Consider the following 27,502-nt stretch of genomic DNA (forward strand, 5'->3'; position numbering starts at 1 on the left):
TTGTTTATTTTGAGCTCTGTACAACGACCCCGATAAGAGAGAGGTCGCTGACGTATTGAGTTTGTTGACATACTCGTAGGCGCCATTACGGGTGACCGTCGCTATACTTTGGCAAGCTGTATTTCGTTATTGTGACGTCGCAGTGACGTAATTTTTGGATGACGTCATCAGGTGGGGGTCAGGAATCATATATCCAAAAATTGTTACGCCACGCCCACTAGAAGTTATTCAGGTAAGAAAGTACATGAGACCCAAATATTTTATTCCTAATACCGTACCGGTAACTGCGTTGTCTCAGTTCTAACACCGGTACCAAACGCTGTTACCCGGTACCGTACCGGTAAGTGCCGAACACTGGAATATATTAAATGTCAGAATGCCTGGTACCGGTAGTGAAATGAATTTCCTTTACCAGATTTGGCTACTTCGGACGAAAACCAAAATTTGTACCGGTATCCGAATACTGGAATATATCAAATGTCAGAATGCCTAGTAGCGGTAGTGAAATGAATTTCATTCACCAGATTTGCCTACTTCGGACAAAAACTAAAATTGGCATACCGGTACCGGTATCGTTGCCTAACAAAATTTTGAACTGAATAAATATTTAAATCATACAGTTATAACTTTGCAAATGCTGATACTGTGTTATGTCAGTATTTGTCAACTAATTTGCGACCACCGTGTTTTCGTCCGTTTATTTGCTGTGATGTGGTGCTTTGTTTATAATTTGACGAGTTTTGTTCGAAATAACCGTGTTCTTAAAATATATGACGGTCAGAAATGCAATTATAAGCCCAATGTTTTCAAAGATAGAGAAGTTCTGGTAGCGCGGTGACACTGAACTAACTCGTAACTGTCAAAAGCTTGAAAATTCATACAAATATAACAGATAAAAAAAAATGAACTTTGGCAGGTGGGTAGAGTTGTGTTTCTTTTAACCATGTTTAAAGGTTTTGCGTTTTTACATTTAAAGGAGAGAGAATAGGGGGGGGCGGGGGGGGGGTGCGCATTTCCAATACGTCAATAATATCTTTGTCAACCAATTTGCGACCACCGTGTTTTTGTCTGTTTGATTCCTGTGATGTGGTGCGTTGTTTATACAGGTACTGGTTAGTCACCGAATATGATTTTTTGGAGAATTGTTCTGCGTGTCCATATATTTGAGCATTGCTCTCTTGTTCTTGTTGGACTCGGAATGGACCTATGGATCGTTTTGGTATTAAGTTGTCGTGTTCTTGTTCTTTGTCATAAAATTTTATCGTTACGAAAACGTCGCTTTCTTTTCGATTACTGGACCAATTGCTTTGAAATTTTCAGTGATTGCAAGATTGTATTTTTTTGCTAAAAGGCTATTACTATTTTTTCTTGAAATATTTTTGTGAGCTCTACGGGATTCGTTTATCATGTGCTATGGCGTCACCAAATGTGTGATTAGCGAACGCATATATTGGCGGATTTCTTGTATCGGTTCAGATAGTTCATTTCTATTTGATCTCTTCCAGTCATGAACACTCGACCTACATTTAAAGAGTGTCCAAATGAAATCAGTCCTGTCACAATTCCGTTTTTCACTTCTACATGTTCTACAAACGTGGGGTGATTTTTCCATTGACGATTATAACAATTGACATTTCCACTCAAATTGATTATACATATACTGTATATTAAAACAGACCAGTAAAATTATCCCTGAATTATGTTATAATACGAATCAGCAAAAAAAAAATTCCAAGCATGCAGTTGATGGTTATATAAGCCTTCCTCAGTAACGTATTTAACTCCTTCAGAAATGACAAGTCTTTTTGGAAAAAGAATAATTTTGAAAAACTGAGCAATTAAAATATAATATATAATTTTGGTGTCATCCATGCACTCGGTTATTACTTATCGATTTTAATCGGTAAGTATGTTGATAGGTATTTGTCTGTTAGATGCACGCGATATCTCACGAAAGCAAGATTGAATCTGCTCCCGATTTTGCATGTGCATTCATCATATGTCGGACCAGAAGCCTATTGATTTTGATTATATCGTATAATTAGCGAGTTATTAATTAATTAGTGATGGGACACAAGGTGTCACTATGGAGTAAGAGCGCTGTTTTGGGATCCCTAACTTTCGATCGATAAGTCTTCGGTCTCTGACCGATGTTCTCGTTATGATATTATCGATACAGAATTTTTAAGTATTAATTGTGCAATCATTTAGGCCTTTAGGAATAGCACAGCGATCCATTGTGTTTAATACAATTTGAAGTTATAATTAAAATTATATAGAGAATACACAAGCTATAAAACGGAACTAACCTAAAATTTATTTTGATTTAACCAGATCGATGAATCAAGAAGAGTTCATTTCAACTTGTTGAACTTTGCAATATATACATCTAAAACAGTCGTTTTAGACAAGACGCGTGAAGCGGATTAAAAATAAAATATTATATTGGATCTTGCCCGCCTTATTTATTTTCAAAACTTTTCATTAATTACGTTATTTACGTTTCATTCACGTATTTCCGAAGTATTTTTTGAATAAAACCTATTTTCGTCTCACTAACTGTTATTTATAGCCTATTGTTTGCTAGTTATTTTTGAGGTAGGACTTAAAAAGTTTGACAACCACTGATCTAAAACATTGTAATGTAAATGATGAAATGTTCGTATCATACTACTGCTACTCAATAAAAAAAATCTACAGTTTATTTATCGAACAGTTGTCCAATAATAATCCTTATTCGTCTCAAGTTCTGAGTTCTAGGCGAAGTTTCTGTTTGGCAGGCATACGTACAAATCCAGGCAGTCCCTTGTAGTCTATCTTCGTGTTGTCTGTTTTCGGCTTGATGATAAATTTTTGAACAACTTTTATCATGGTCATGAAAACTTGTTGGTTGCCAGCGTCTGGTCCAGCACATTTTCTTGATCCAATTCCAAAAGCCATGAATGCATCATTGTCTTTGAATTCACCGTCCTGTTACAATAACAGATATAAAATGTTATTCATGAAATATGTATTTTTCAAAGAAACCTAAATACCATCGTGATGTGAGGCGTAAAAATGAAATAACAAACAATTTTCATAGCAAAATTTATGAATATTTAAAAAAAGGCTTTGCGAAAATTAGCAAGCCAGTCTCGAGATTATTTGGTTACAAAACCTTGTAATTATTTGTATATGAAATATCGGATTAATAGAAATTGAATGGCTTCAAAATTTATACTTTGGATCACACATGGCTGAACAGAGCTTCTCTAAATGATTATCAGAGACAAATAGAATTTACCTCTCCTAGAAAATTGTCGGGATTGAATTCATCAGGATATTTCCACTTATCTTCCTGTGTGTTACACGAATATAGATTCATTAGGAATGTAGTTCCTTTCGGAATGAAATATCTGAAAATATAATCAACCTATTCAATTTCTGTCCATTAGTGAGAGAGACTTTATGTGCCAGTAAGCAATTATAAATCAGCGTTTTACCTGACGTTACAATTCGTTGAGGTAAATTTATTTTGAGAATGAAATTGAACAACAAATTTTTGGAATTACTTTTGATATCTAGTGCCAGCATTTCATTTCTTATTTGGAGATAATTCAGATCGGTTGCTAATAAGTAAAAAAAGAAGTGAGGAATAAGACTGCACCAATATTTCCTATTTTCTCAAGCGTTGAATTATCAAGACGCCATTCTAGACACTAATACTCAAGTCATACCGCTTAAAATGCGCATGGATTAAAATATGGACCAATGGGACATAAATACTATAGTATTGAACATACCCATTAAAGGTGATGTCATTGCTTGACACACGGGGAATTGCTTGTGGCAGCAAATAACAGAATCTGGAGACTTCGTATAAAGTAGCCTTGGCATATGGCATCTTCATTATATCACGGTATGTCACATTTCCGTTTGATCCGAGAATAAGCTTTATTTCCTCATACAGTCTTGCTTGCACATCTTGATGAGCCGCAAGATACACCAAAGCCCATTCAATGGTGGTGGAACACGTCTTGATTGACCCTAGAAATGTATCGAATATCAGAATTTTCATGTTGTGATCATTGTGAACGATGTCCTTCTTTGTGCTTCCTTGTGCAATAAGCTTCAAGTAACAGTCGACCATATCGCGTGGATCATTTTCAGCATCAAAAGTTTTTTTGTGCTTTTCTATGCCGTCTTCGATATATATGAAAATACCTTTGCATGTTGCTAAAAACATCTTCGCTGCCTTAGGAAGCCATATTTTAGACAGCCAAGGGAGATATTCAGGTAATAAAATCTTATTATCTCTGAAGAAATACTCAAGTGAAATAAACGCTGCCATAATCTGTTTCATTTTTGCAATTTCTTCGTCCGATCGTTGTTGATTCCTACTTCCAAAAACCAATGATGACATTGTGGTAAACACCGACATTCTTATTTCATCCCGAACATAATGTGCTCCTGCACCCTCGAACATGGCTGTGAATTTTTCAACCAACTTTGTCGTTTCTCGTTGTGCAATTTTTTTAAAGTTATTATCAGGCAGGGCGTTAACATCTGTAAACATAGTGTGAAGAAACTGTCGATCTGCTCTTTCTTGACTAGAATATCTACTGTGGATAACTCCTGGAGGGTCGTCGTTTCCTTTAGCCATATTAACCACATAATTTCCTTTTCGATCCGCAACATTATTGTTCAATGAAATCTCTCTGTTTGCTTTCGTACCGATCAGACAAACATATCTTTTGTTAAAGATTCTTAAGCTGAACACGTTTCCGTACTTCTTCGCCAATTTCATCGTACTCTTCTCTGGATATTCTCCTAGGAGATACAAGCTGCCAAGTATCGGAATTCCAAACGGCCCAGGAGGAAATGAACGGCCATCTCGGGTAAAGAATTTGTAAATGAAACCTAGCAAGAAACCAACTATTGCAGTAGTAATCAAAGACAACATTTTCTGAAACCGTAATACGTAAGGTTGATTTAAAATTGTGAAAAAAAAAATTAGGGAAGTATGTTTTGTTAGTTCTAAATATGTCTTAATAAAGATTTAATCGTTTTATATAAAAAATACTTAAATTTAATAATAGAATTGAAAAAAATGTGTTTCAATTTCAAATCTTTAAACCAGGGGTCAGTACCTACAGCCCGCGGGACAAATCCGGCCCGCGACGCTCCACTGAATTATAAAGAAAAAACGGCTATTTTCTCTACGTAACAGAATTAATTGTGAGACACTTGTATACTAAATTATATTATAACATAACAAGTTACTGTTAATAAGCTTACAATTAAATTATAAATCACGCGAAAAAATTCACATAGATGTTTTGAAGTACATATGTGTGCGAACAATTAATTTCTAAAATGAACATTACCAAGAATAAGCTGGAAGCTCGGATAAGTGATGCCTATTAAGAAAATGATTTAATCTAGGCTTCATCCAGCATACCGCCTGGTGTGATATCAAGCGTGATGCAGCAAAAAGTGTCACATTAAATGTCATTTGTGATTTTTTCACTAAGTCTTTTTAATTTCAACATCTGATCTGCTTAAATAAATCGTGATTTATCAGCCATCTGTTCGGTTTTCAACTTTTAAAAAATAGGTGCGGCCCGCCAAGACTTGAAACCCTTAATTTTTGCCCGCGAGAGCGGCAGAATGTTGCCGACACCTGCTCCAGACTCTATTCGACTGTGATAATTAGAACTAAAAGTTTACAGCGTTCAAAGACAGGCTGGACTAGAAAATAATATCTAGGATTCAAATTTGCTTGTTATTTACAGGGGTTGAAAGTTATGGTTAGGCACATTGATCATTTTCACATAGTTGCTATCGTTACACTGAGGATAAATACGATATCTCTACAACTTCCCACTCTTTATAAAGACACTATTTTCAACATCAAGCCACCCCACTCTATTTATCCACGCGTATTTAGCGAAAGCGCGCTGTTATATCAAATCCTTTGACACAATATGAGTCACGTCGGGCACAAAACATAGAGAATATTATTTTTCCAATGAAAGTATTTGGCTTTATGTCTCCTTTAACCCTGCATTGTTACCATCTTGCACGTTTTCACTTTTCATTCAAATAAAAAGCCGAAGAATTGTTATTGCTGCATTTCTACTGTTTTCTATTCTATTCTTAATAAAATATAAGTTGCTATTATAAAACTAGAGGTCCTATTCCTGCTAGATCCGACATTAGTATTCCGCGTCATTGTTCATATTCTGTACAACTATAAACTTCGATATGGGGAATAAAACATTAGCAGTTCTCTTTAAACTCAATAGGTCGATCAATCGCTGTATTAATCCAGATACAGCCCCAGTGTCAATTACACAGCGAAAAAAAATCGTGTGCTTGATTTCACCTCTAAGTGTTCCCGTGACTATACTATAGTAAGTGTCCTCGTAATCGGTTGACTGTGCTCTCAGTGAACCAGAAAGACCGAAAAAATGTTTATGTCGATAGGTATTTCCAAGAACTACGCTTACCTTCACACTTCACTGCCACAAGAATTCACTGCCACAAGTTCCGCGTAATATGAGTCACCATGACCACAATACCTTTCAAATCTATATTTACAGTTTTGAAGATAAATGGGTTCTCCGTTTTGTGTTTGTTAGCCCCGATTGTTTCCAACTTGCGCATTTACCATTTTTATTCATCAATAAATTTTTCCAGAATGAATTGAAACGTTGCAATTGGTGAATTTTTGTACCGTTTTTTTGCCTTGAAATAGCCTTTAATATGTTTAATCGTCAACGAATTTTCTGGTTGAGAGCAAACGTTGCGTGGCAATAGTATATCGTCACGCTAATAACCGAATTGCGTAAGTCATTTTTAGCAGTTTTGAGGAAAACTTAAAAAACTTCCCAATGATATTGTTATGCCATTGAGAGTCAATAATTTGCCATAGTTCAATTTTTTGATCGTAGCCGGATTTAATTTAATTTGTAGGACGCGGTTAAGTGACGTCATAATGGCGCACTGTGACTTAGCCGGAAATGTGGATATGACTTGGGGACATACGCAATTTTGCTACTTTACTATATGCACCAGTCCTGAAAACTAAACATTCCAAAAACGAATGTAATTCTCAGTAGCTACAATGTCTAATCCCCAAAATAGCTAATCAGTTTTAATTACATTATTTTTTATGTTTAAAAATATATATTTCATCAATTTAACACGTTCTGCACATCCACCGAAATAGAACTAAGATTAAATATAAAGGCTAAAACAGCAATTCACCCAATATAAAAGCCAACCAAGATGAACTGGACTCGGACAGTGAATATCACAAGTGCACGCCTTCCTACACTGTAGTATAAATTCAAATTAATACGCGCTAAGCTAGAATCCGAGATGCAAAAACTCGAAAAGGCTTCGCCGAGGTTATTACTTATCGATTTTAATCGGTAAGTATAATGATAGGTATTTGTCTGTCTGTATGTCTGTTAAATGCACGCGATATCTCACGAAGGCGTGGTTGAATCTGCTCCAAATTTCGCATGTGCATTCATCATATCTTGGACCAGAAGCTTGTTGGATGAATTATGTCGTATAATTAGCGAGTTATTAATTAATTAGTGATGAAGATATCTGGATTTTTACAGAGCGAGAGATTTTTGAGACGCGCTGAATGTGTGTGTGCGTGTCCGATGCGCAAGTTTTCACGCTAGTGAGTCAGAGCGAAGGTAACTTTGACGTCGTCGCGATGCGCAAGTTTCCTTCGAGAAATTTTCCACGCTACTGAGTCAGAGCGAAGGATACACGGCGCGAGATCGTATCTCGTTACTTATAATTACTCTTTTAACTTTAAGCAATGTCCATATCCCTCTATCAGGTTCGGGGTTGCAGAATTCCTTACCAAAATATCGCTAGGCTGTGTTTGAATAGCCGTCGCAACCCGGGTTAGCGCCGTTGTATTTGATTCAAAATATAGCATTGGTAAATAGGCTATTGGCTGGAAACTAATCGAAACAATCCAGTTCGGATTTGCAGAATTCTTCATAAAAGTATTTCCTCGATTAGTATTTCGACGACGACATGGGTAGTTGGCTATTGTTTCCTACATTGATATTGGCTGAAAACTAATCAAATCAATCCAGTTCGGGTTAGCAGAATTTTTCGAATCGAAACCGCAGTTTCTGTTTTGGGGGATCCCCTAACTTTCGATCGATAAGTCTTCGGTATCTGACCGATATTCTCGTTTATTACTTATCGATTTTAATCGATAAGTATGTTGATAGGTATTTGTCTGTCTGTTTGTTTGTCTATTAGATGCACGCGATATCTCACGAAAGCGTGATTGAATCTGCTCCAGATTTTGCATGTGCATTCATCTTATCTCGCACCAGAAGCCTATTGATTTTGAGCGAATTATGTCGTATAATTAGCGAGTTATTTTTTAATTAGTGATGGGACACAAAGTGTCACTATGAAGTAAGAGCGCTGTTTTGGGGGTTTCCATAACTTTCGATCGATAAGTCTTCGGTCTCTGACCGATATTCTCGTTTGCCTTTGTGGCGTCACAATAGTCCCGCGGTAACAATGATAATTCATTATGACGAAACAATTGCACAAATGTGCATGTCATACTAAATCTCGATTTTTATGGGCTTTATCAGGCATATTATGGACGCGTTTCCTCGATTTAAGGAGACATAGAGTGACACAATCATATCAAAAATTCAAAAAGGGAAATATTAGTCCATATTCTGTTACTGATATTAAATAACCATTCTTTCGAGGATGCACACAATGTAATGGCCACGTTTAAATTTGACACCATTGATATAGCTAAATTTTAACATTGAAAAAACAAATCTACAAAAGCAAAAATGTTTCTTATTACTTATCGATTTTAATCGGTAAGTATGTTGATAGGTATTTGTCTGTTTGTCTGTCTGTCAGATGCACGCGATATCTCACGGAAACGAGATTGAATCTGCTCCAGATTTTGCATGTGTCTTCATCATATGTCGTACCAAAAGCCTATTGATTTTGGATGAATTATGTCGTATAATTAGCGAGTTTTTGATTAATTAGTGATGGGACACAAGGTGTCACTATGGAGTAAGAGCGCTGTTTTGGGGGATCCCCTAACTTTCGATCGATAAGTCTTCGGTCATCGACCTATATTTTCGTTATAGGGTTTATTATGTTTTTCGTGTTCATCAAAAATGCTACTTATTGACGGGGTCATTTCGAAACCTTTGGGATGGCATACGTTACATTGACTATACAAAGGTTCTAGCGTTAAGTCTTTAAAAAATCTTTGTCTCTAGCATTAAGTCATTAAATTAAATTTCTGTTTTGCGACTATTGGTCATCTTCCTGTATTGCTACCTCCAACTTAAGAAAGCATCGCGTCATTGTTTATTTCCTAGCTATGATATACACATCAACCGCTGGTATGTGGGATAGAAGAACAGTTTCAACAAATTCAACAAATTGTGAATCAGATATGGATGACACAATATATAAATAAAGTTTGTTCAGTTTCTTACTTGCAACGTAACCCGCATTGTGAACATCGACTAGTGTAGTCATTAGTATAACTCGAGGTGGTCTCATAGATACTGGTGGGCGCGATCCGGCAATTTACGTTTGCGCTCGTAACAGAACACCTTCAATTTATGTTACATATTCTACTATACCTTTTTATACGCTACAACCTTGACAATGAAACAATTTCCTGCAAAGAAAAACACTTATATGAATCGAAAATATCTCCGGATCCCACGGTGGCTCGACACTCCTGATCTAGGTAGGGCACTGCTTGGGAGTGCACTTGTTGACAAAAAAAAAAACTGTATGACCACTTTCTCTTGTTGGGACAATGTCAAGTAAATCCGTAGTACAAAGTTATTATTATATCTGTATAATAAACACAGCGAGGTAAACTTTCTTTCGTGTGAGAGAGTTTGCAGTCTGGACGGTAAATTTGGTCAAATGTAAATGATACTTTGCTAAAGAATTGGCTCGGAATGGACCTATGGATCGTTTTGGTATTAAGTTGTTGTTGTTCTTGTTCTTTCTCATAAAATTTTATCGTTATGAAAATGTCGCTTTTCTCTTCAATTACTGGACCAATTGCTTTGAAATTTTCAGGGATTGTAAGATTGTATTTTTCGCTAAAGGGGGTTATTTTTTTTTTCAAATATTTCTGTGAGCTCTATGAAATTCGTTTTTTGTGTGCTATGGGGTCACCAAATTTGTGATTAGGGAACGCATATATCAGCGAATCTCTAGCCCAGCAAGCGCCAGCGGATCTCAATTCGGTGAAAGTGGGAAGTTTTTCATGGAGAATGGTAGGTAGATGTGGAATCTGATAATACAGAAGGTACTCGGGTTAGTTGCTATTTCAATTCACGTTGAAACTAAATTATGAAGGATGAATTATCGCCACAGGACCTGGTAAAGATATGATAGTCCCCGTAACGTCACGGTACCAAGATACAGGTACTGGTAAGTTACCTCATATAATGCTTTTCGGGTAATTGGTGATAAAATATTTCGTTTTGCCCTCCGTGTCCACATATTTGAGTATAGGTCTCTTGTTTTACATATATTGTAATTATAAGGTACTTTGTTTTATTGAACTTTCGAAACTTGTCCTACTTTCATACAAAATTCATAATATACATATAAAAACACACTTTCTGAATTATTCATTTCGTCACTCATATCCAATTACGTATGGAGAATGGGAAAATTTTTAGCATAATACAGTTTCATCGTTTTGACTTGGTTAATAATATATCTATAATGAATCGGCTTATAATTGCGTAAGAAACTAGACTTTTTTTAATGTTTTTAAAATGTAAGTAGCGCTTTTTTCCAAGTAAATTCAATTCCTCGATAAAGTTGCCTCAATTCGAATAAATCGCTCGTAAATCGAGTCTCGAATGAGAGTAATTTTCCAATTACTTGTTTCGGTTCAGATAGTTCATTTCTATTTGATCTCTTCCAGTCATGAACACTCGACCTACATTTAAAGAGTGTCCAAATGAAATCAGCCCTGTCACAATTCCGTTTTTCACTTCTACATGTTCTACAAACGTGGGGTGATTTTTCCATTGACGATTATGACAATTGACATTTCCACTCAAATTGATTATACATATACTGTATATATAAACAGACCAGTAAAATTATCACTGAATTATTTTATAATACGAATCAGCAAAAAAATATTTCAAGCATGCAGTTGATGGTTATAAGCCTTCCTCAGTAACGTATTTAACTCCTTTAAAAATGACAAGTCTTTTTGGACAAAGAATAATTTTGAAAAATTGAGCAATTGAAATATAATATATAATTTTGGTGTCATCCATGCACTCGGTTACTACTTATCTATTTTAATCGGTAAGTATGTTGATAGGTATTTGTCTGTTTGTCTGTTAGATGCACGCGATATCTCACGAAAGCAAGATTGAATCTGCTCCCGATTTTGCATGTGCATTCATCATATGTCGGACCAGAAGCCAATTGATTTTGATTATATCGTATAATTAGCGAGTTATTAATTAATTAGTGATGGGACACAAGGTGTCACTATGGAGTAAGAGCGCTGTTTTGGGGAATCTCCTAACTTTCGATCGATAAGTCTTCGGTCTCTGACCGATATTCTCGTTATGATATTATCGATACAGAATTTTTAAGTATTAATTGTGCAATCATTTAGGCCTTTACGAATAGCACAGCGATCCATTGTGTTTAATACAATTTGAAGTTATAATTAAAATTATATAGAGAATACACAAGCTATAAAACGGAACTAACCTAAAATTTATTTTGATTTAACTAGATCGATGAATCAAAAAGAGTTCACTTCAACTTGTTGAACTTTGCAATATATACATCTAAAACAGTCGTTTTAGACAAGACGCGTGAAGCTAATTAAAAATAAAAATATTATATTTGATCTTGCCCGCCTTATTTCAAAACTTTTCATTCATTTCGTTATTTACGTTTCATTCACGTATTTCCGAAGTATTTTTTGAATTAAACATATTTTCGTATCACTAACTGTTATTTATAGCCTATTGTTAGCTAGTTATTTTTGAGGTGGGACTTGAAAGTTTGACAACCACTGATCTAAAACATTGTAATGTAAATAATGAAATGTTCGTATCATACTACTGCTACTCAATAAAACAATCTACAGTTCATTTATCGAACAGTTGTCCAACAATAAGCTTCATTCGTCTCAAGTTCTGAGTTCTAGGCGAAGTTTCTGTTTGGCAGGCATACGTACAAATCCAGGCAGTCCCTTGTAGTCTATCTTCGTGTTGTCTGTTTTCGGCTTGATGATAAATTTTTGAACAACTTTTATCATGATCATGAAAACTTGTTGGTTGCCAGCGTCTGGTCCAGCACATTTTCTTGATCCAATTCCAAAAGCCATGAATTCATCATTGTCTTTGAATTTACCGTCCTGTTACAATAACAGATATAAAATGTTATTCATGAAATATGCATTTTTCAAAAAAACCTAAATACCATCGTGATTTGATGCGTAAAAAATGAGATTACAAACAATTTGAATAACAAAATTTATGATCATTTGAAAAAAGGGCTTTTCGAAAATTAGCAAGTCAGTCTCGAGATTATTTGGTTATAAAATCTTTTAATTATTTGTATATGAAATAACGGATTAATAGAAATTGAATGGCTTCAAAATTTATACTTTGGATCACACATGACTGAACAGAGCTTTTCCAAACGATTATCAGATACAAATAGAATTTACCTCTCCTAGAAAATTGTCTGGATTGAATTCATTAGGATATTTCCACTTATCTTCCTGCATGTTACACGAATATAGATTCATTAAGAAAGTAGTTCCTTTCGGAATGAAATATCTGAAAACATAATCAACCTATTCAATTTCTGTCTATTAATGAGAGAGACTTTATGTGCCAGTAAGCAATTATAAATCAGCGTTTTACCTGACAATTCGTTGAGGTAAATTTATTTTGAGAATGAAATTGAACAACAAATTTTTGGAATAACTTTTGATATCTAGCGCCAGCATTTCATTTCTTATTTGGAGATAATTCAGATCGGTTGCTAATAAGTAAAAAAAGAAGTGAGGAATAAGACTGCACCAATATTTCCTATTTTCTCAAACGTTGAATCATCAAGACGCCGTTCTAGACACTAATAATTCAGTCATACCGCTTAAAATGCGCATGGATTAAAATATGGACCAATGGGACATGAATAGTATAGTATTGAACATACCCATTCAAGGTGATGTCATTGCTTGACACACGGGGAACCGCATTTGGCAGTAAATTACAGAATCTGGAGACTTCGTATAAAGTAGCCTTGGCATATGGCATCTTCATTATATCACGGTATGTCACATTTCCGTTTGATCCGAGAATAAGCTTTATTTCCTCATACAATCTTGCTTGCACATCTTGATGAGCCGCAAGATACACCAAAGCCCATTCAATGGTGGTGGAACACGTCTTGATTGACCCTAGAAATGTATCGAATATCAGAATTTTCATGTTGTGATCATTGTAAACGATGTCCTTCTTTGTCCCCCCCTGTGCAATATGCTTCAAGTAACAGTCGATCATATCGCGTGGATCATTTTCAGCATCAAAAGTTTTTTTGTGCTTTTCTATGCCGTCTTCGATATATATGAGAATGCCTTTGCATGTTGCTAAAAACATCTTCGCTGCCTTAGGGAGCCATATTTTAGACAGCCAAGGGAGGTATTCAGGTAATAAAATCTGTTTATCTGTGAAGAAATCCTCAAGTGAAACAAACGCCGCCATAATCTGTTTCATTTTTGCAATTTCTTCGTCCGATCGTTGATTCCTACTTCCAAAAACCAATGATGACATTGTGGTAAACACCGACATTCTTATTTCATCCCGAACATAATGTGCTCCTCCACCCTCGAACATGGCTGTGAATTTTTCAACCAACTTCGTCGTTTCTCTTTGTGCAATTTTTTCAAAGTTATTATCAGGCAGGGCGTTAACATCTGTAAACATAGTGTGAAGAAACTGTCGATCTGCTCTTTCTTGACTAGAATATCTACTGTGGATAACTCCTGGAGGGTCGTCGTTTCCTTTTGCCATGTTAACCACATAAATTCCTTTTCGATCCGCAACATTGTTGTTCAATGAAATCTCTCTGTTTGCTTTCGTACCGATCAGACAAACAAATCTTTTGTTAAAGATTCTTAAGCTGAACACGTTTCCGTACTTCTTCGCCAATTTCATCGTACTCTTCTCTGGATATTCTCCCAGGAGATACAAGCTGCCAAGTATCGGAATTCCAAACGGCCCAGGAGGAAATGAACGTCCATCTCGGGTGAAGAATTTGTAAATGAGACCTAGCAAGAAACCAACTATTGCAGTAGTTATCAAAGACAACATTTTCTGAAACCGTAATAACTAGAAGATTGATTTATATCTGAAACGATTAGGTTTTGAATAAATATAGATAAAATTGTGAAAAAACATGTAGGGGAGTATGTTTTGTTAGTTCTAAATATGCCCTAATAAAGATTTAATCGTTTTATATAAAAAAATATATAAATTTAATAATAGAATTGAAAAAAATGTGTTTCAGTTTCAAATCTCTAGACCAGGGGTCAGTACCTACAGCCCGCGGGACAAATCCGGCCCGCGACGCTCCACTGAATTATAAGGACAAAACGGCTGTTTCCACGACTATTTTTTCTACGTAACAGAATTAATTGTGAGAAACTTGTATACTAAATTATATTATAACATAACAAGTTAGTGTTAATAAGCTTACAATTAAATTATAAACCACGCGAAAAAATTCACATCGATGTTTTGAAGTACATATGTGTGCGAACAATTAATTTCTAAAATGAACATTACCAAGAATAAGCTGAAAACTCGGATAAGTGGTGCCTATTAAGAAAATGATTTAATCTAGGCTTCATCCAGCATACCGCCAGATGTGATATCAAGCGTGATGCAGCAAAAAGTGTCACATTAAATGTCATTTGTGATTTTTTTTAGTAAGTCTTTTTAATTTCAACATCTGAACTGCTTAAATAAATCGTGATTTATCAGCCATCTGTTCGGTTTTCAACTTTTAAAAAATAGGTGCGCCCGCCAAAACTTGCAACCCTCAATTATTGCCCGCGAGCGACAAAATGTTGCCGACACCTGCTCCAGACTCTATTCGACTGTGATAATTAGAACTAAAAGTTTACAAGACAGGCTGGACTAGAAAATAATATCTGGGATTCAAATTTGCTTGTTATTTACAGGGGTTGAAAGTTATGGTTAGTCACATTGATAATTTTCACATATTTGCTATCGTTACACTGAGGAAAAAAAATACGATACCTCTACAACGTCCCATTCTTTATAAAGACACTATTTTCAACATCAAGCCACCCCACTTTATTTATCCACGCGTATTTAGCAAAAGCGCGCTGTCATATCAAATCGTTTGACACAATATGAGTCACGTCGGGCACAATACATAGAGAATATTATTTTTCCAATGAAAGTATTTGGCTTTATGTCTCCCTTACCCCTGCATTGTTACCATCTTGCACGTTTTCACTTTTTATTCAAATAAAAATTCGAAGAATTGTCATTGCTGCATTTCTACTGTTTTCTATTCTATTCCTAATAAAATACAAGTTGCTATTATAAAGCTAGAGGTCATATTCCTGCTAGTTCCGACATTAGTATTCCGCGTCATTGTTCGTATGCTGTACAACTATAAACTTCGATATGGGGAATAAAACATTAGCATTCTCTTTAAACTCAATAGGTCGATCAATCGCTGTATTAATCCAGATACAGCCCCAGTGTCAATTACACAGCGAAAAAAAATCGGGTGCTTGATTTCACCTCTAAGGATTTGTTTTGGAATGAATTATAACTACTGTGCTCTTCCCTTATATTAATCATTTGTACTTCCGCTTGATCTAACTTTTTTTTCCTTCTCTAATATCATTTATACCTCCTTACGGGGAGGCGCATTGCTGTTATATTTGAGCAGGTGTTCCCGTGACTATACTCCAGTGAGTGTCCTCGGTTGACTGTGAGCTCTCACCTGTTTATCGCTCTCAGTGTACCAGAAAGACCGAAAAAATGTTTTTGTCGATGGGTATTTTTCAAGAACTACGGTTACCTGGAATTCACTGCCACAAGTTCCGCATAACGGGTATATGAGTCACCGTGACCACATACCTTTCAAATCTATATTTACAGTTTTAAAGATAAATGGGTTCTGCTTTTCGTGTTTGTTTGCCCCGATTGTTTCCAACTTGCGCATTTACCATTTTTATTCATCAATATATTTTACCAGAATGAATTGAAACGTTGCAATTGGTGAATTTTGTACCGTTTTTTTTGTCTTGAAATAGCCTTCAATATGTTTAATCGTCAACGGATTTTCTGGTTTGGAGCAAACGTTGCGTGGCAATAGTATATTATCTTCCATTTGCGAAATGACATGAGATATAGCTACATTTCAACATTTACCAAATATATTTACGAAAACAAAAAGTTTTTTTTTTATATATGAGATTTGTTCTGTTTTCAATACCCAACGTAAATGCTACATATTCACAGAGTCATTGGGAAACCCTCAAAATGTTATTACGTTACATTGACTACAACTATTATAGCAGTAGGTGATGAATCTGAACAATGAAATTGCTGATTTGAGACTCATGGTCATCTTTCTGTATTGCTATCACAAACTTGCAAAATCGTCCTCGTCATTTTCTGTCTCATAATAAACGCTGGCATGGAGAATATCAACTCTCGACTGCTTCCGACTTGATTCGTCTCAGACATGCCCAATTTTCAAAACAGAGCCAAACTGTTTGTTCAGTTAAAGTTCGGGTTGGGGATAATTTGAAAAATTGAATTACCAGCGCAATCTTCATTTCTATCGCTCACCCTAATTACTGTTTTTAGCTGATGCGGGGGTGTTTTTCAGCGGAGCTTGCAACGAAAAATCCTTGATTTATCCTGATGCCACAACTCTGGATATATAAAATAAGATAACCAACGTTTATATCTTACTAAATTGTTGGAACAAGCTTGCTTCGGGCCTCCGATCGTAGAATCAGGAGCGAGTGTCATCGAACTCCGATTCGAACGGTCGTTTTATTAACCCTTATACATTCCCGAATTCAATTTTGCAAAACGAAATTGTGTGTGTTGGAATGTATAGAATGAATATATAATGACCGTGATCTTCCCTTCCAAAATTCAACATTACTTCTTTACAAGTATCGCCGTCATATTTGGGCCGATGCTCCTGTCACTTTTCTAAAACGACTGTATCAGTTTTTCAAATAATATCAAATATTAATGGCTTTCTATTTCTGTCCACACTGCAAACTTTTTTTCACATTCATAAATAGTATATATATTGGTCTTTTTCGAACTTGTTCCTCCAAATGAAGAAAAAAAAACAGCTATTGTAATTGGTTTAACTATGATTTTATTACGTGTCAGTTTACCATATAGACAGAGAATTGTTTTTCTAATACAGTGGTCTTCAAACTCTTTGAGACACGACCCCATCTACAATATTATTACGTATGATAAGCACTCGCGACCCCAAGTTATATATATGTTCACCTACAGACACGAAAAAAATATTTATCAAATTAGGAAATTTATTAAAAGAACCCAACAACAACCATATTTAATCAGTGTGAAGAATGCGACTGCTTCCTTCCAACGAGATCTTGCATTCGTGACTTAATGTTGCTTAAGCTCAAACGCAAATCGTGTTCTACGTTTAATCGATTTCGGTGCTTTGATTTTAGCAGACTCATAGCACTAAAAGTAAAGCTTTCAAAAAGATTAATCATACGATATTTTTCTTTTATGTTTATCAGCCATTTAATAAATTGTAATTATCAATATGACGGTAGTCTGGAAAATGAGGTTTTGCACTAAAAGCAACGGCCACTGTACAGTACATTTAACGACACAATAACGATTTACTTTAAAATATAAATTACTGTCGTTACGCAATAGCCTTATTACAAAAGAAGACACTCCAATTCGAAATATCGAAACTTGCTAGCCTATTGAGCGTTATTCAACTTAACAGTGCAGACTGCACACTGTTGTGCATTTGTGTCATAGAACACTGTTTTTCACACGGACTAAATTTGTGATTATGATGTCATAATTGATTGATCGTAATTGCTCTTGATAATACCTGTCTGCGTGCTTCATTTTTTGTTTGAAATATCTAGCGTTAAGCCGAGAAGTCACACACATAATAAAAATAATGAAAGAGAAGACAACGATGGGCACTAGGCGACCCCAGAAATATTTAAGGCGGCCCACACTTTGGTGATCAATGTTTCAAAACACAATTTCCAGGAACTTTAGTTATACGCGGAATTCACTGCTACGAGTACCGCATAATACGAGACATATTGTGAGTCACCTTGACCCAGTTATTTGTTGTTCAATAGGTGTTCATTCACCGTGGATTGATACCATTTTGCATTCTCTTTTTTATCTGAAAACATCGCCGATTAGTTTATTTAAAATGACTTGAAATGATGCAATTGCATAAATTCTACCGTTTTTTTTTTTATTTTGAAATGCCTGAAATATGTCTAATCGTTTTAAATAAATACAGCGGCTGGGATGAAATGGGCAATAGAGCGTTTCATGAATCTATTTGATTTGATACAGTATGATATTGCATATTATGGACGTGTTTCCTCGATTTGAGGCGACATAGAATGACACAATCATATCAAAAATTTTGAAAAGGGAAATATTAGTCAATTTCTGTTTGATATCAAATAACCATGCTTTCGAAGATGCACAAAATGTAATGGCCATGTTCAAATTTGACACCATTGATAAAGCTAAATTTTAACATTGAACAAACAAATTTACAGAAGCAAGAATGTTTCTTATTACTTATCGATTTTAATCGGTAAGTATGTTGATAGGTATTTGTCTGTCTGTCTATCTGTTAGATGCACGCGATATCTAACAAAAGCGAGATTGAATCCGCTCCAGATTTTGCATGTGCATTCATCTTATCTCGGACCAGAAGCCTACTAATTTTGGGGCGAATTATGTCGAATAATTAGCGAGTTATTAATTAATTAGTGATGGGACAAAAGGTGTCACTATGGAGTAGGAGCGCTGTTTTGGGGGATCCCCTAATTTTCGATCGATAAGTCTTCGGTCTCTGACCGATATTCTCGTTTGTTTTATTGGGAATACCAAATGCCGTCTGGTTTTGCTTATTTTACAGGCATTCAACGAATCGTGTTTTTATCAACTGAACTTGAGCCTCTTAGTTTGTAAGAAAGAAAACTAAACTGTTACGCCGTCACGGTCGGTTAGCAGCGAGCTCTTCTTTGTGTACTGTTAGACTAGACAAGGAAATTCGTATGCCGATAGTTGTTTATTACGAAATACAGTCTCGCACCTATAGTTATTTACTGACGCGGAATTTGCATCTTCTCAATTCTATAGTGTTTCATTATTCCTTGGCTCCTTCTAAATATTCTGTTAACTTCATATCACGACTAAATAATGAAAATAAGAAATTGTTTTGTATTGCAATGCAAACATTACGCCCTAGCTAGACCAATACAGTATGATATATTACAATACTATAGAAACCTCATATGGGATCTCACACAATTGAATATTATATTTTCCTACTACATGTCTACATCAAGAACTCGCACTGCCGTATATTATACGTATGATTGTGTCATGATTAATAATCAAATTATATATATATTTAATTCTTGAATTTTTTCTTGTTGTTTCAACTTGTCTATCTAATACAGGGTCGTCCAACCCGTGGCCCGCGGAAGCATTTCGAGTGGCCCGCTTTGTATTTTTCAGAATTGGATAAAAAAATTATTAGAGGAAAACTATTTTCGAGTGATATAATAGTACAAAGATGTGATACAGAATATTTGTTAATTTTCCTGTAATGCGCTCTGCCAGCCCTTTCAACGAGCCATTAGTGCCATTTTTAATCGAAACCGACTGGGAGGAGATATCGATAAATAAAGGTGCCATAGTCGTTTACACACTTGGTCTTTTACTACTCTAAATGACGTTATCGCAAAACAATCGGAGCCATTCTCAGATTGAGAATTCGTTAAGGAATGTATGTTATCTATTGTTCGGGTTGAAATGTTTTACGTCCGGAAATAAAAGAGGTGTTTGCAAAAATAGCCTGTCAAGACAGACCATAACTCGTCATGTCGAAGAGCTTGAGAACTCTATAGCGGAAACTTTAATTGCAAAGGCGGGAAAATTTTCATCGTATTCCTTGGCGCTTGACGAAAGCACTGACACCAAGGTTACTTTGGCGAGGCTCAATTGGCTCAAATCCCATTCCCATGGACAAGCCTGATAGTCTCATCATTTCTGAGGATTTGTCGTGAAATGCTCTTCACTTCTACTAATTTCTAATACATCCTTGCTCGGAGTATTGCTTTAATATTTGGGCTTCTGCTTTTGTGACTGTTTTAATCATATATCGAATTCTAAAATAAATTACAAATGTTTTGAGTTTACTATTTTCGCCTGAATTTTCACCATCGAAGAAGTGTTGAATCACTGCGTTAACTTTACATAATTTATCTTTCGAAAGTTAAGAATTGGTTGGCTGTGAGCTTTAATTTGCGCTGTTAGTGCACCGCCTAGAATAGGATTTCCCCGCGCTGGTTCACAAACTGATAACTATCCGCGTCTATACTTTCCTGTCGGCCCGTCAATGTATTCCAATTTTCCATCTCAATTGAGATAGTTTTGAGGGGTATTTAATATAAAGACATGAAAGACATTAAACATTAAATTTAAAATCTTTATCTACCATTAAGACGAAACAGCAAAATAGGGCGGATATCAATGTTCTACTTCTTCTTTTTAACAACCATTATCGTAAAATACACTTCCTAAACTGTGTTACGACGCCCTGGAGCGTGGTTTTCATTTTTTACGGTTACAAACCGAATAGTAGAAAATTTCAGTACAGCTTTATTTACTTTCATCAACAGAGAGAGACGACTGACTGATGGAATGTGTTTTGGAATTCATTATCAACTACCTGCATTGATTGCTTCGCCCTATCCATGCGCTGCATGATTTTATAGTTGTCATTAAAAACTCATATATAGATTACAAATAAATGCGGGATGAGAATTTCTGGTAGCGGATTCAATAAGATGTTTGAATTTAAATGTTTCAGAAAATTAAAAAGATTGAAATATAAGCCTACTAACAAATTGGACCCAAATAAACCATTATATGCGCATATTAGTTTCGTTTTCATGTTGTATATTTTCACTAGTGCGTCCGTCGTATACACAGAAAACTTTCCCAAAAGCGTTGCAACGAAAAAAAGTTCGAGAACCGCCAACGTAAGATATCTACAAGACAGCAGAAAATTTGAGTTGTCCATACTACTGGGCTTTTGAATTGTAACTTTGTGTTTTTGGCATTTTGATGGAGTTAAGGGTACATCGAATAAACAGTCTCGCCGACGCTAAAAATACGAAAATACGAATTTTTTATAATATTATTTACCCCAGCCATAACTAGATAACTACTAATTCTTTTATTTTAAAACGTGACTAGCTGTTTTCTCAAATCTCACAATTTTGCATTAATCGCGGGGGCTTTGTACGAAAAAGCTCATCGATCCATAAAATTTATTTTGAAATTATACCGGTCCTTAATTTAAATATATTGAGAATCACTGATCTAAACAGACTTGTTTATAACGGAAGCTTATTCCCAAGAACTCCATTTACGTGGAATCTATTATTCCAGTTCTCGCTCAATATGAGTTATCATGGCCATAACCCATTTTGAATCTGTGTGTATCTTTCCAATGAAATAAGCGTGTTTATCAGCTTTGAACTGTTTGAAATTTCCGTATACGACGTACTCATATCAGTCATATGGGGTTCGCTCGGTCCAAAGCTATATACAAGAGGTCAATGCTAGGTGAGAAACCAGGATAATTTGAAAGGACCGGTGCGGCATTGCCTCGCACCTTTTTCATTGGTACTCAATTAAAACGTCGATAAATTGTCGGTATTTGTTTTATTGGGAATACCAAATGTCGCCTGGTTGTGCCTGTTATACAGATATTTCAACGAATCGTGTTTTTATCAACTGAACTGGTCCCTCTTAGTCCGTAACAAAGTGACTATAGTCATTTTGGTCTGTAAGAAAGAAAACTAAACTGTTTTGCCGTCAAGCTCGGTTGGCAGCGAGCTCTTATTTGTGTACTGTTAGACTAGACAAAAAAATTTGTATGCCGATAGTTGTTTATCAAGAAATACAGTCTCGCACCAATAGGTATTTTACTGGCGCGGAACTTGCGCCATCTTAATTCTATATAGTTTCCTTATTCCTTGGCTTCTTCAAATATTTTATTTACTTCATATCACGACTAAGTAATGAAAACAAGCAATTGTTTTGTATTGCAATGCAAACATTACGCCCTAACTAGATCAATACAGTATGATATATTACAATACTATAGAAACCTCATATGAGATCTCACACAATTGAATATTATATTTTCCTACTACATGTCTACATCAAGAACTCGCACTGCCGTATATTATACGTATGATTTTGTCATGATTAAAATTCTTATAATCTAATTATATATATATTTAATTCCTAATTTGTTCTTGTTGTTTCAACCTGTCTATCTCATACAGGGTCGTCCAACCCGTGGCCCGCGGAAGCATTTCGAGTGGCCCGCTTTGTATTTTTCAGAATTGGATAAAAAAAATTATTAGAGGAAAACTATTTTCGAGTCATATAATAGTACAATTATGTGATACAGAAAATTTGTTAATTTGTCCTGTAATGTGCTCTGCCAGCCCTTTCAAACGAGCCCTTAGTGCCATTTTTAATCGAAACCGACTGGGAGGAGATATCGATAATTAAAGGTGCTATAGTCGTTTACACACTTGGTCTTTTACTACTCTAAATGACGTTATCGCAAAACAATCGAAGCCATTCTCAAATTGAGAATTCGTTAAGAAATGTATATTATCTATTGTTCGGGTTGCCAATGTTTCACGTCCGGAAATAAAAGAGGTGCTTGCAAAAATAGCCTGTCAAGACAGACCATAACTCGTCATGTCGAAGAGCTTGAGAACTCTATAGCGGAAACTTTAATTGCAAAGGCGGAAAAATTTTCATCGTATTCCTTGGCGCTTCACGAAAGCACTGACACCAAGGTTACTGCTCAATTGGCGATCTTCTTGCGGGGAGTTAATAATGATTTCAAAACTGAACCGTAGCGCTCGCAGTCATTGTCCCTATTAAAGGTACGACTAGAGGCATTGGTCTGCTGGGAGCTGTGATGAAAAAAATCAAGCGTGTCGGCTTGTGTTTGGCGAAACTTTCGGAAATAACTACAGACGGCGCCTCATCAATGATCGGGAAAAAACAGTTTTATTGGTATAATAATTGTGAAAGTTTCGTGTGGTGGTATCGTTTGTTTTTCCATTAACCTGTAGTCAGTGTAGCAAACCAAGAACATAATGCCATGTTAAATTGCCCGCGCAATTATTAGTAAACTAAATGTGGCCCTTCGGCCAAAAAGGTTGGTCGACCCTGGCTTTGGGTCTTCAATTGAGAGATCTATAGCAGCTCTCTCTCAACTGAAAAAAAAAATTGATCAAATAATTAAGCCTAATACAGCCCCAATTTCTATTGAAAAATCAGTTTTGTGAGTACAGTCTCCAGGCTTGTTCATGGGACATATTTTTTCTGTCCCATTCCCATCCCATAGCAATTATGCCCGTTCCATCCCATGGGATTCCCATTGGAATAAAATTCAATAAAAATTGTTCAATTTAGGTTTGGCGTCTACTAAATAGGACTTCATGTACGAAGAGACGTGCAAAACAACAAAATTTACGGACTGTTAACTTTATAATCATAACTATTATACATGTGTCTATTTTACATGTAATTTGCGCTGTTAGTGCACCACCTAGACCAGGATTTTCACGTGCTGGTTTACAAACTGATAACTATCCGCGTCTATACTTTCCTGTGGGCCCGTCAATGTATTCCAATTTTCCATCTCAATTGAGATAGTTCTGAGGGGTATTTAATAAAAAGACATGAAACATTAAATTTAAAATCGTTATCTACCATTAAGACGAAACAGTTAAATCGGGTGGATATCAATGTTCTACTTCTTCTTTTTTACAACCATTATCGTAAAACACACAACTTCTTAAACTGTGTTACCTGGTGCGTGGTTTTCATTTTTCACGGTCACTGAACGAATAGTAAAAAAATCAGTACAGTTTTATTATATACTCTCGTCCACAAACTTGCATGAAATTACAGAGAGAGGACTGACTGCTGGAATGTGTTTTCGAATTCATTATCAATTACCTGCAGTGATTGCTTCGCTCTATCCATGTGTTGCATGATTTTATATAAATGCGGGAGGAGAATTTTTGGTAGCGAATCCAATATTGTGTTTGAATTTAAATGTTTTAAAAATTAAAAAAATAAGCCAGCTAATAAATTGTATCTAAATAAACCATAATATGCATATTCGTTTCGTTTTCATGTTGTATATATATTTTCACTAGTGCGTCCGTCGTATACACAGAAAACTTTCCCAAAAGCGTTGCAACGAAAAAAAGTTTGAGAACCGCCAACGTAAGATATCTACAAGACAGCAGAAAATTTGAGTTGTCCATACTACTATGCTTTTGAATTGTAACTTTGCGTTTCTGGTATTTTGATGGAGTTAAGGGTACATCGAATAAACACTCTCGCCGACGCTAAAAATACGAAAATCAGTACTTATCCAGTTAGGGTCAGAACTGCAGATTATGCTGGAAATTCAATTTTTCATATTATTATTCACCCCAGCCATAACTAGATAATTACTAATTCTTTTATTTTAAAACGTGACTAGGTGTTTTTCTCAAATCTCACAATTTCGCATTAATCGCGGGGGCTTTGTACGAAAAAGCTCATCGATCCATAAAATTTATTTTGAAATTGTACCGGTCCTTAATTTAAATATATTGAGAATCACTGATCTAAACAGACTTGTTTGTAACGAAAGCTTATTCCCAAGAACTTCAGTTACGTGGAATCTATAATTCCAGTTCTCGCTTAATATGAGTTATCATGGCCATAAGCCATTTTTAATCTGTGTGTATCTTTCCAACGAAATAAGCGTGTTTATCAGCTTTGAATTGTTTGAAATTTTTTTATACGACGTACTCATATCAATCATATGGGGTTCGCTCGGTCCAAAGCTATGTACAAGAGGTCAATGCTAGGTGAGAAACCAGGATTGTTTGAACGGACCGGTGCGGCATTGCCTCGAACCTTTTTCATTGGTACTCAATTAAAACATCGAAAATTGTCTTTATTTGTTTTATTGGGAATACCAAATGCCGCCTGGTTTTGCTTATTTTACAGGTATTTCAACGAATCGTGTTTTTATCAACTGAACTTGTCCCTCTTAGTCTGTAAGAAAGAAAACAAAACTGTTTCGCCGTCACGGTCGGTTGGCAGCGAGCTCTTATTTGTGTACTGTTAGACTAGACAAGGAAATTCGTATGCCGATAGTTGTTTATCAAGAAATACAGTCTCGCACCTATAGGTATTTACTGACGCGGAACTTGCGTCATCTCAATTCTATATAGTTTCATTCTTCCTTGGCTCCTTCAAAATATTTTATTAACTTCATATCACGACTAAATAATGAAAATAAGCAATTGTTTAGTATTGCAATGCAAACATTAAGCCCTAGCTAGACCAATACAGTATGATAAATTACAATACTATAGAAACCTCATATGGGATCTCACACAATTGAATATTATATTTCCCTACTACATGTCTACATCAAGAACTCGCACTGCCGTACATTATACGTATGATTGTGTCATGATTAAAATTCTTATAATCTAATTATATATATATTTAATTCTTGAATTTTTCTTGTTGTTTCAACCTGTCTATCTAATACAGGATCGTCTAACCCGTGGCCCGCGATGTATTTTTCAGAATTGGGTAAAAAAAAATTAGATGAAAACTATCTTTCGAGTGATATAGTAGTACAAAGATGTGATACAAAAGATTTGTTATTTTCCTGTAATGCGCTCTGCCAGCCCTTTCAAACGAGCCATTAGTGCCATTTTGAATCCAAACCGACTGGGAGGAGATATCGATAATTAAAGGTGCCATAGTCGTTTACACACTTGGTCTTTTACTACTCTAAATGACGTTATCGCAAAACAATCGAATCCATTTTCAGATTGAGAATTCGTCAATGAATGTATATTATGTATTGTTCGGATTGCCAATGTTCTACGTCTGGAAATAAAAGAGGTGTTTGCAAAAATAGCCTGTCAAGACAGACCATAACTCGTCATGTCGAAGAGCTTGAGAACTCTATAGCGGAAACTTAAATTGCAAAGGCGGGAAAATTTTCATCGTATTCCTTGGCGCTTGACAAAAGCACTGACATCAAGGTTACTGCTCAATTGGCGATCTTCTTGCGGGGAGTTAATAATGATTTCAAAATATAACCGTAGAGCTCGCAGTCATTGTCCCTGTTAAAGGTACGACTAGAGGCATTGGTCTGTTGGGAGCTGTGATAAAAAAGATCAAGCGTGTCGGCTTGTCTTTGGCGAAACTTTCGAAAATAACTACTGACGGCGCCTCATTAATGATCGGGAAAAAACAGTTTTATTGGTATAATATTTGTGAAAGTTTGGTGTGCGGGTATTGTTTGTTTTTCCATTAACCTGTAGTCAGTGTAGCAAACCTAGAACATAATGCCATGTTAAGTGGCCCGCGCAATTATCAGTAAACTACATGTGGCCTTTCGGCCAAAAAGGTTTGACGACCCTGGCTTAGGGTCTTCAATTGAGAGATCTATAGCAGATCTCTCTCAACTGAAAAAATCGATCAATTATTTAAGCCTGATACACCCCCAATTTTTATTGAAAAATAATTTTTGTGAGTACAGTCTCCAGGCTTGTCCATGGGACATATTTTTCTGTCCCATTCCCATCCCATAGCAATTATGCCCGTCTCATCACATGGGATTCCCATTGGAATAAAATTCAATAAAAATTGTTAAATTTAGGTTTAGCGTCTACTAAATAGGACTACATGTACGAAGAGACATGCAGAACAACAAAATTTAGGTGTTTTTCTCAAATCTCACAATTTTGCATTAATCGCGTGGGCTTTGTACGAAAAAGCTCATCGATCCATAAAATTTATTTTGAAATTGTACCGGTCGTTAATTTAAATATATAGAGAATCACTGATCTAAACAGAATTGTTTGTAACGAAAGCTTATTCCCAAGAACTTCAGTTACGTGGAATCTATTATTCCAGTTCTCGCTTAATATGAGTTATGATGGCCATAAGCCATTTTGTATCTGTGTGTATCTTTCCAATGAAATAAGCGTGTTTAT

At 35.7% G+C, this 27,502-nt stretch overlaps 2 protein-coding genes across 2 annotated transcripts; both read right to left on the reverse strand.

Moving 5' to 3' along the window:
• Positions 1-2,625: 2,625 nt before the first annotated feature.
• Positions 2,626-4,967, reverse strand: LOC120342635 (cytochrome P450 2J4-like). Its single transcript, XM_039411550.2, has 3 exons — positions 3,783-4,967; positions 3,284-3,395; positions 2,626-2,970 (listed from the first exon to the last, which is right to left on the reverse strand). Exons 1-3 carry the CDS (start codon positions 4,940-4,942, stop codon positions 2,743-2,745), a joined length of 1,500 nt encoding a protein of 499 aa, XP_039267484.2. The 5' UTR covers positions 4,943-4,967; the 3' UTR covers positions 2,626-2,742.
• A 6,151-nt stretch (positions 4,968-11,118) lies between these two features.
• LOC120343352 (cytochrome P450 2J4-like) lies at positions 11,119-14,468 on the reverse strand. The gene is made up of 3 exons (XM_039412502.2): positions 13,255-14,468; positions 12,761-12,872; positions 11,119-12,445 (listed from the first exon to the last, which is right to left on the reverse strand). Exons 1-3 carry the CDS (start codon positions 14,409-14,411, stop codon positions 12,218-12,220), a joined length of 1,497 nt encoding a protein of 498 aa, XP_039268436.2. The 5' UTR covers positions 14,412-14,468; the 3' UTR covers positions 11,119-12,217.
• Between the last annotated feature and the right edge of the window lie 13,034 nt (positions 14,469-27,502).

This window comes from Styela clava, chromosome 3 (assembly GCF_964204865.1).
Source record: "Styela clava chromosome 3, kaStyClav1.hap1.2, whole genome shotgun sequence".
In the NCBI taxonomy this organism is placed as follows: Eukaryota; Metazoa; Chordata; class Ascidiacea; order Stolidobranchia; family Styelidae; genus Styela; species Styela clava.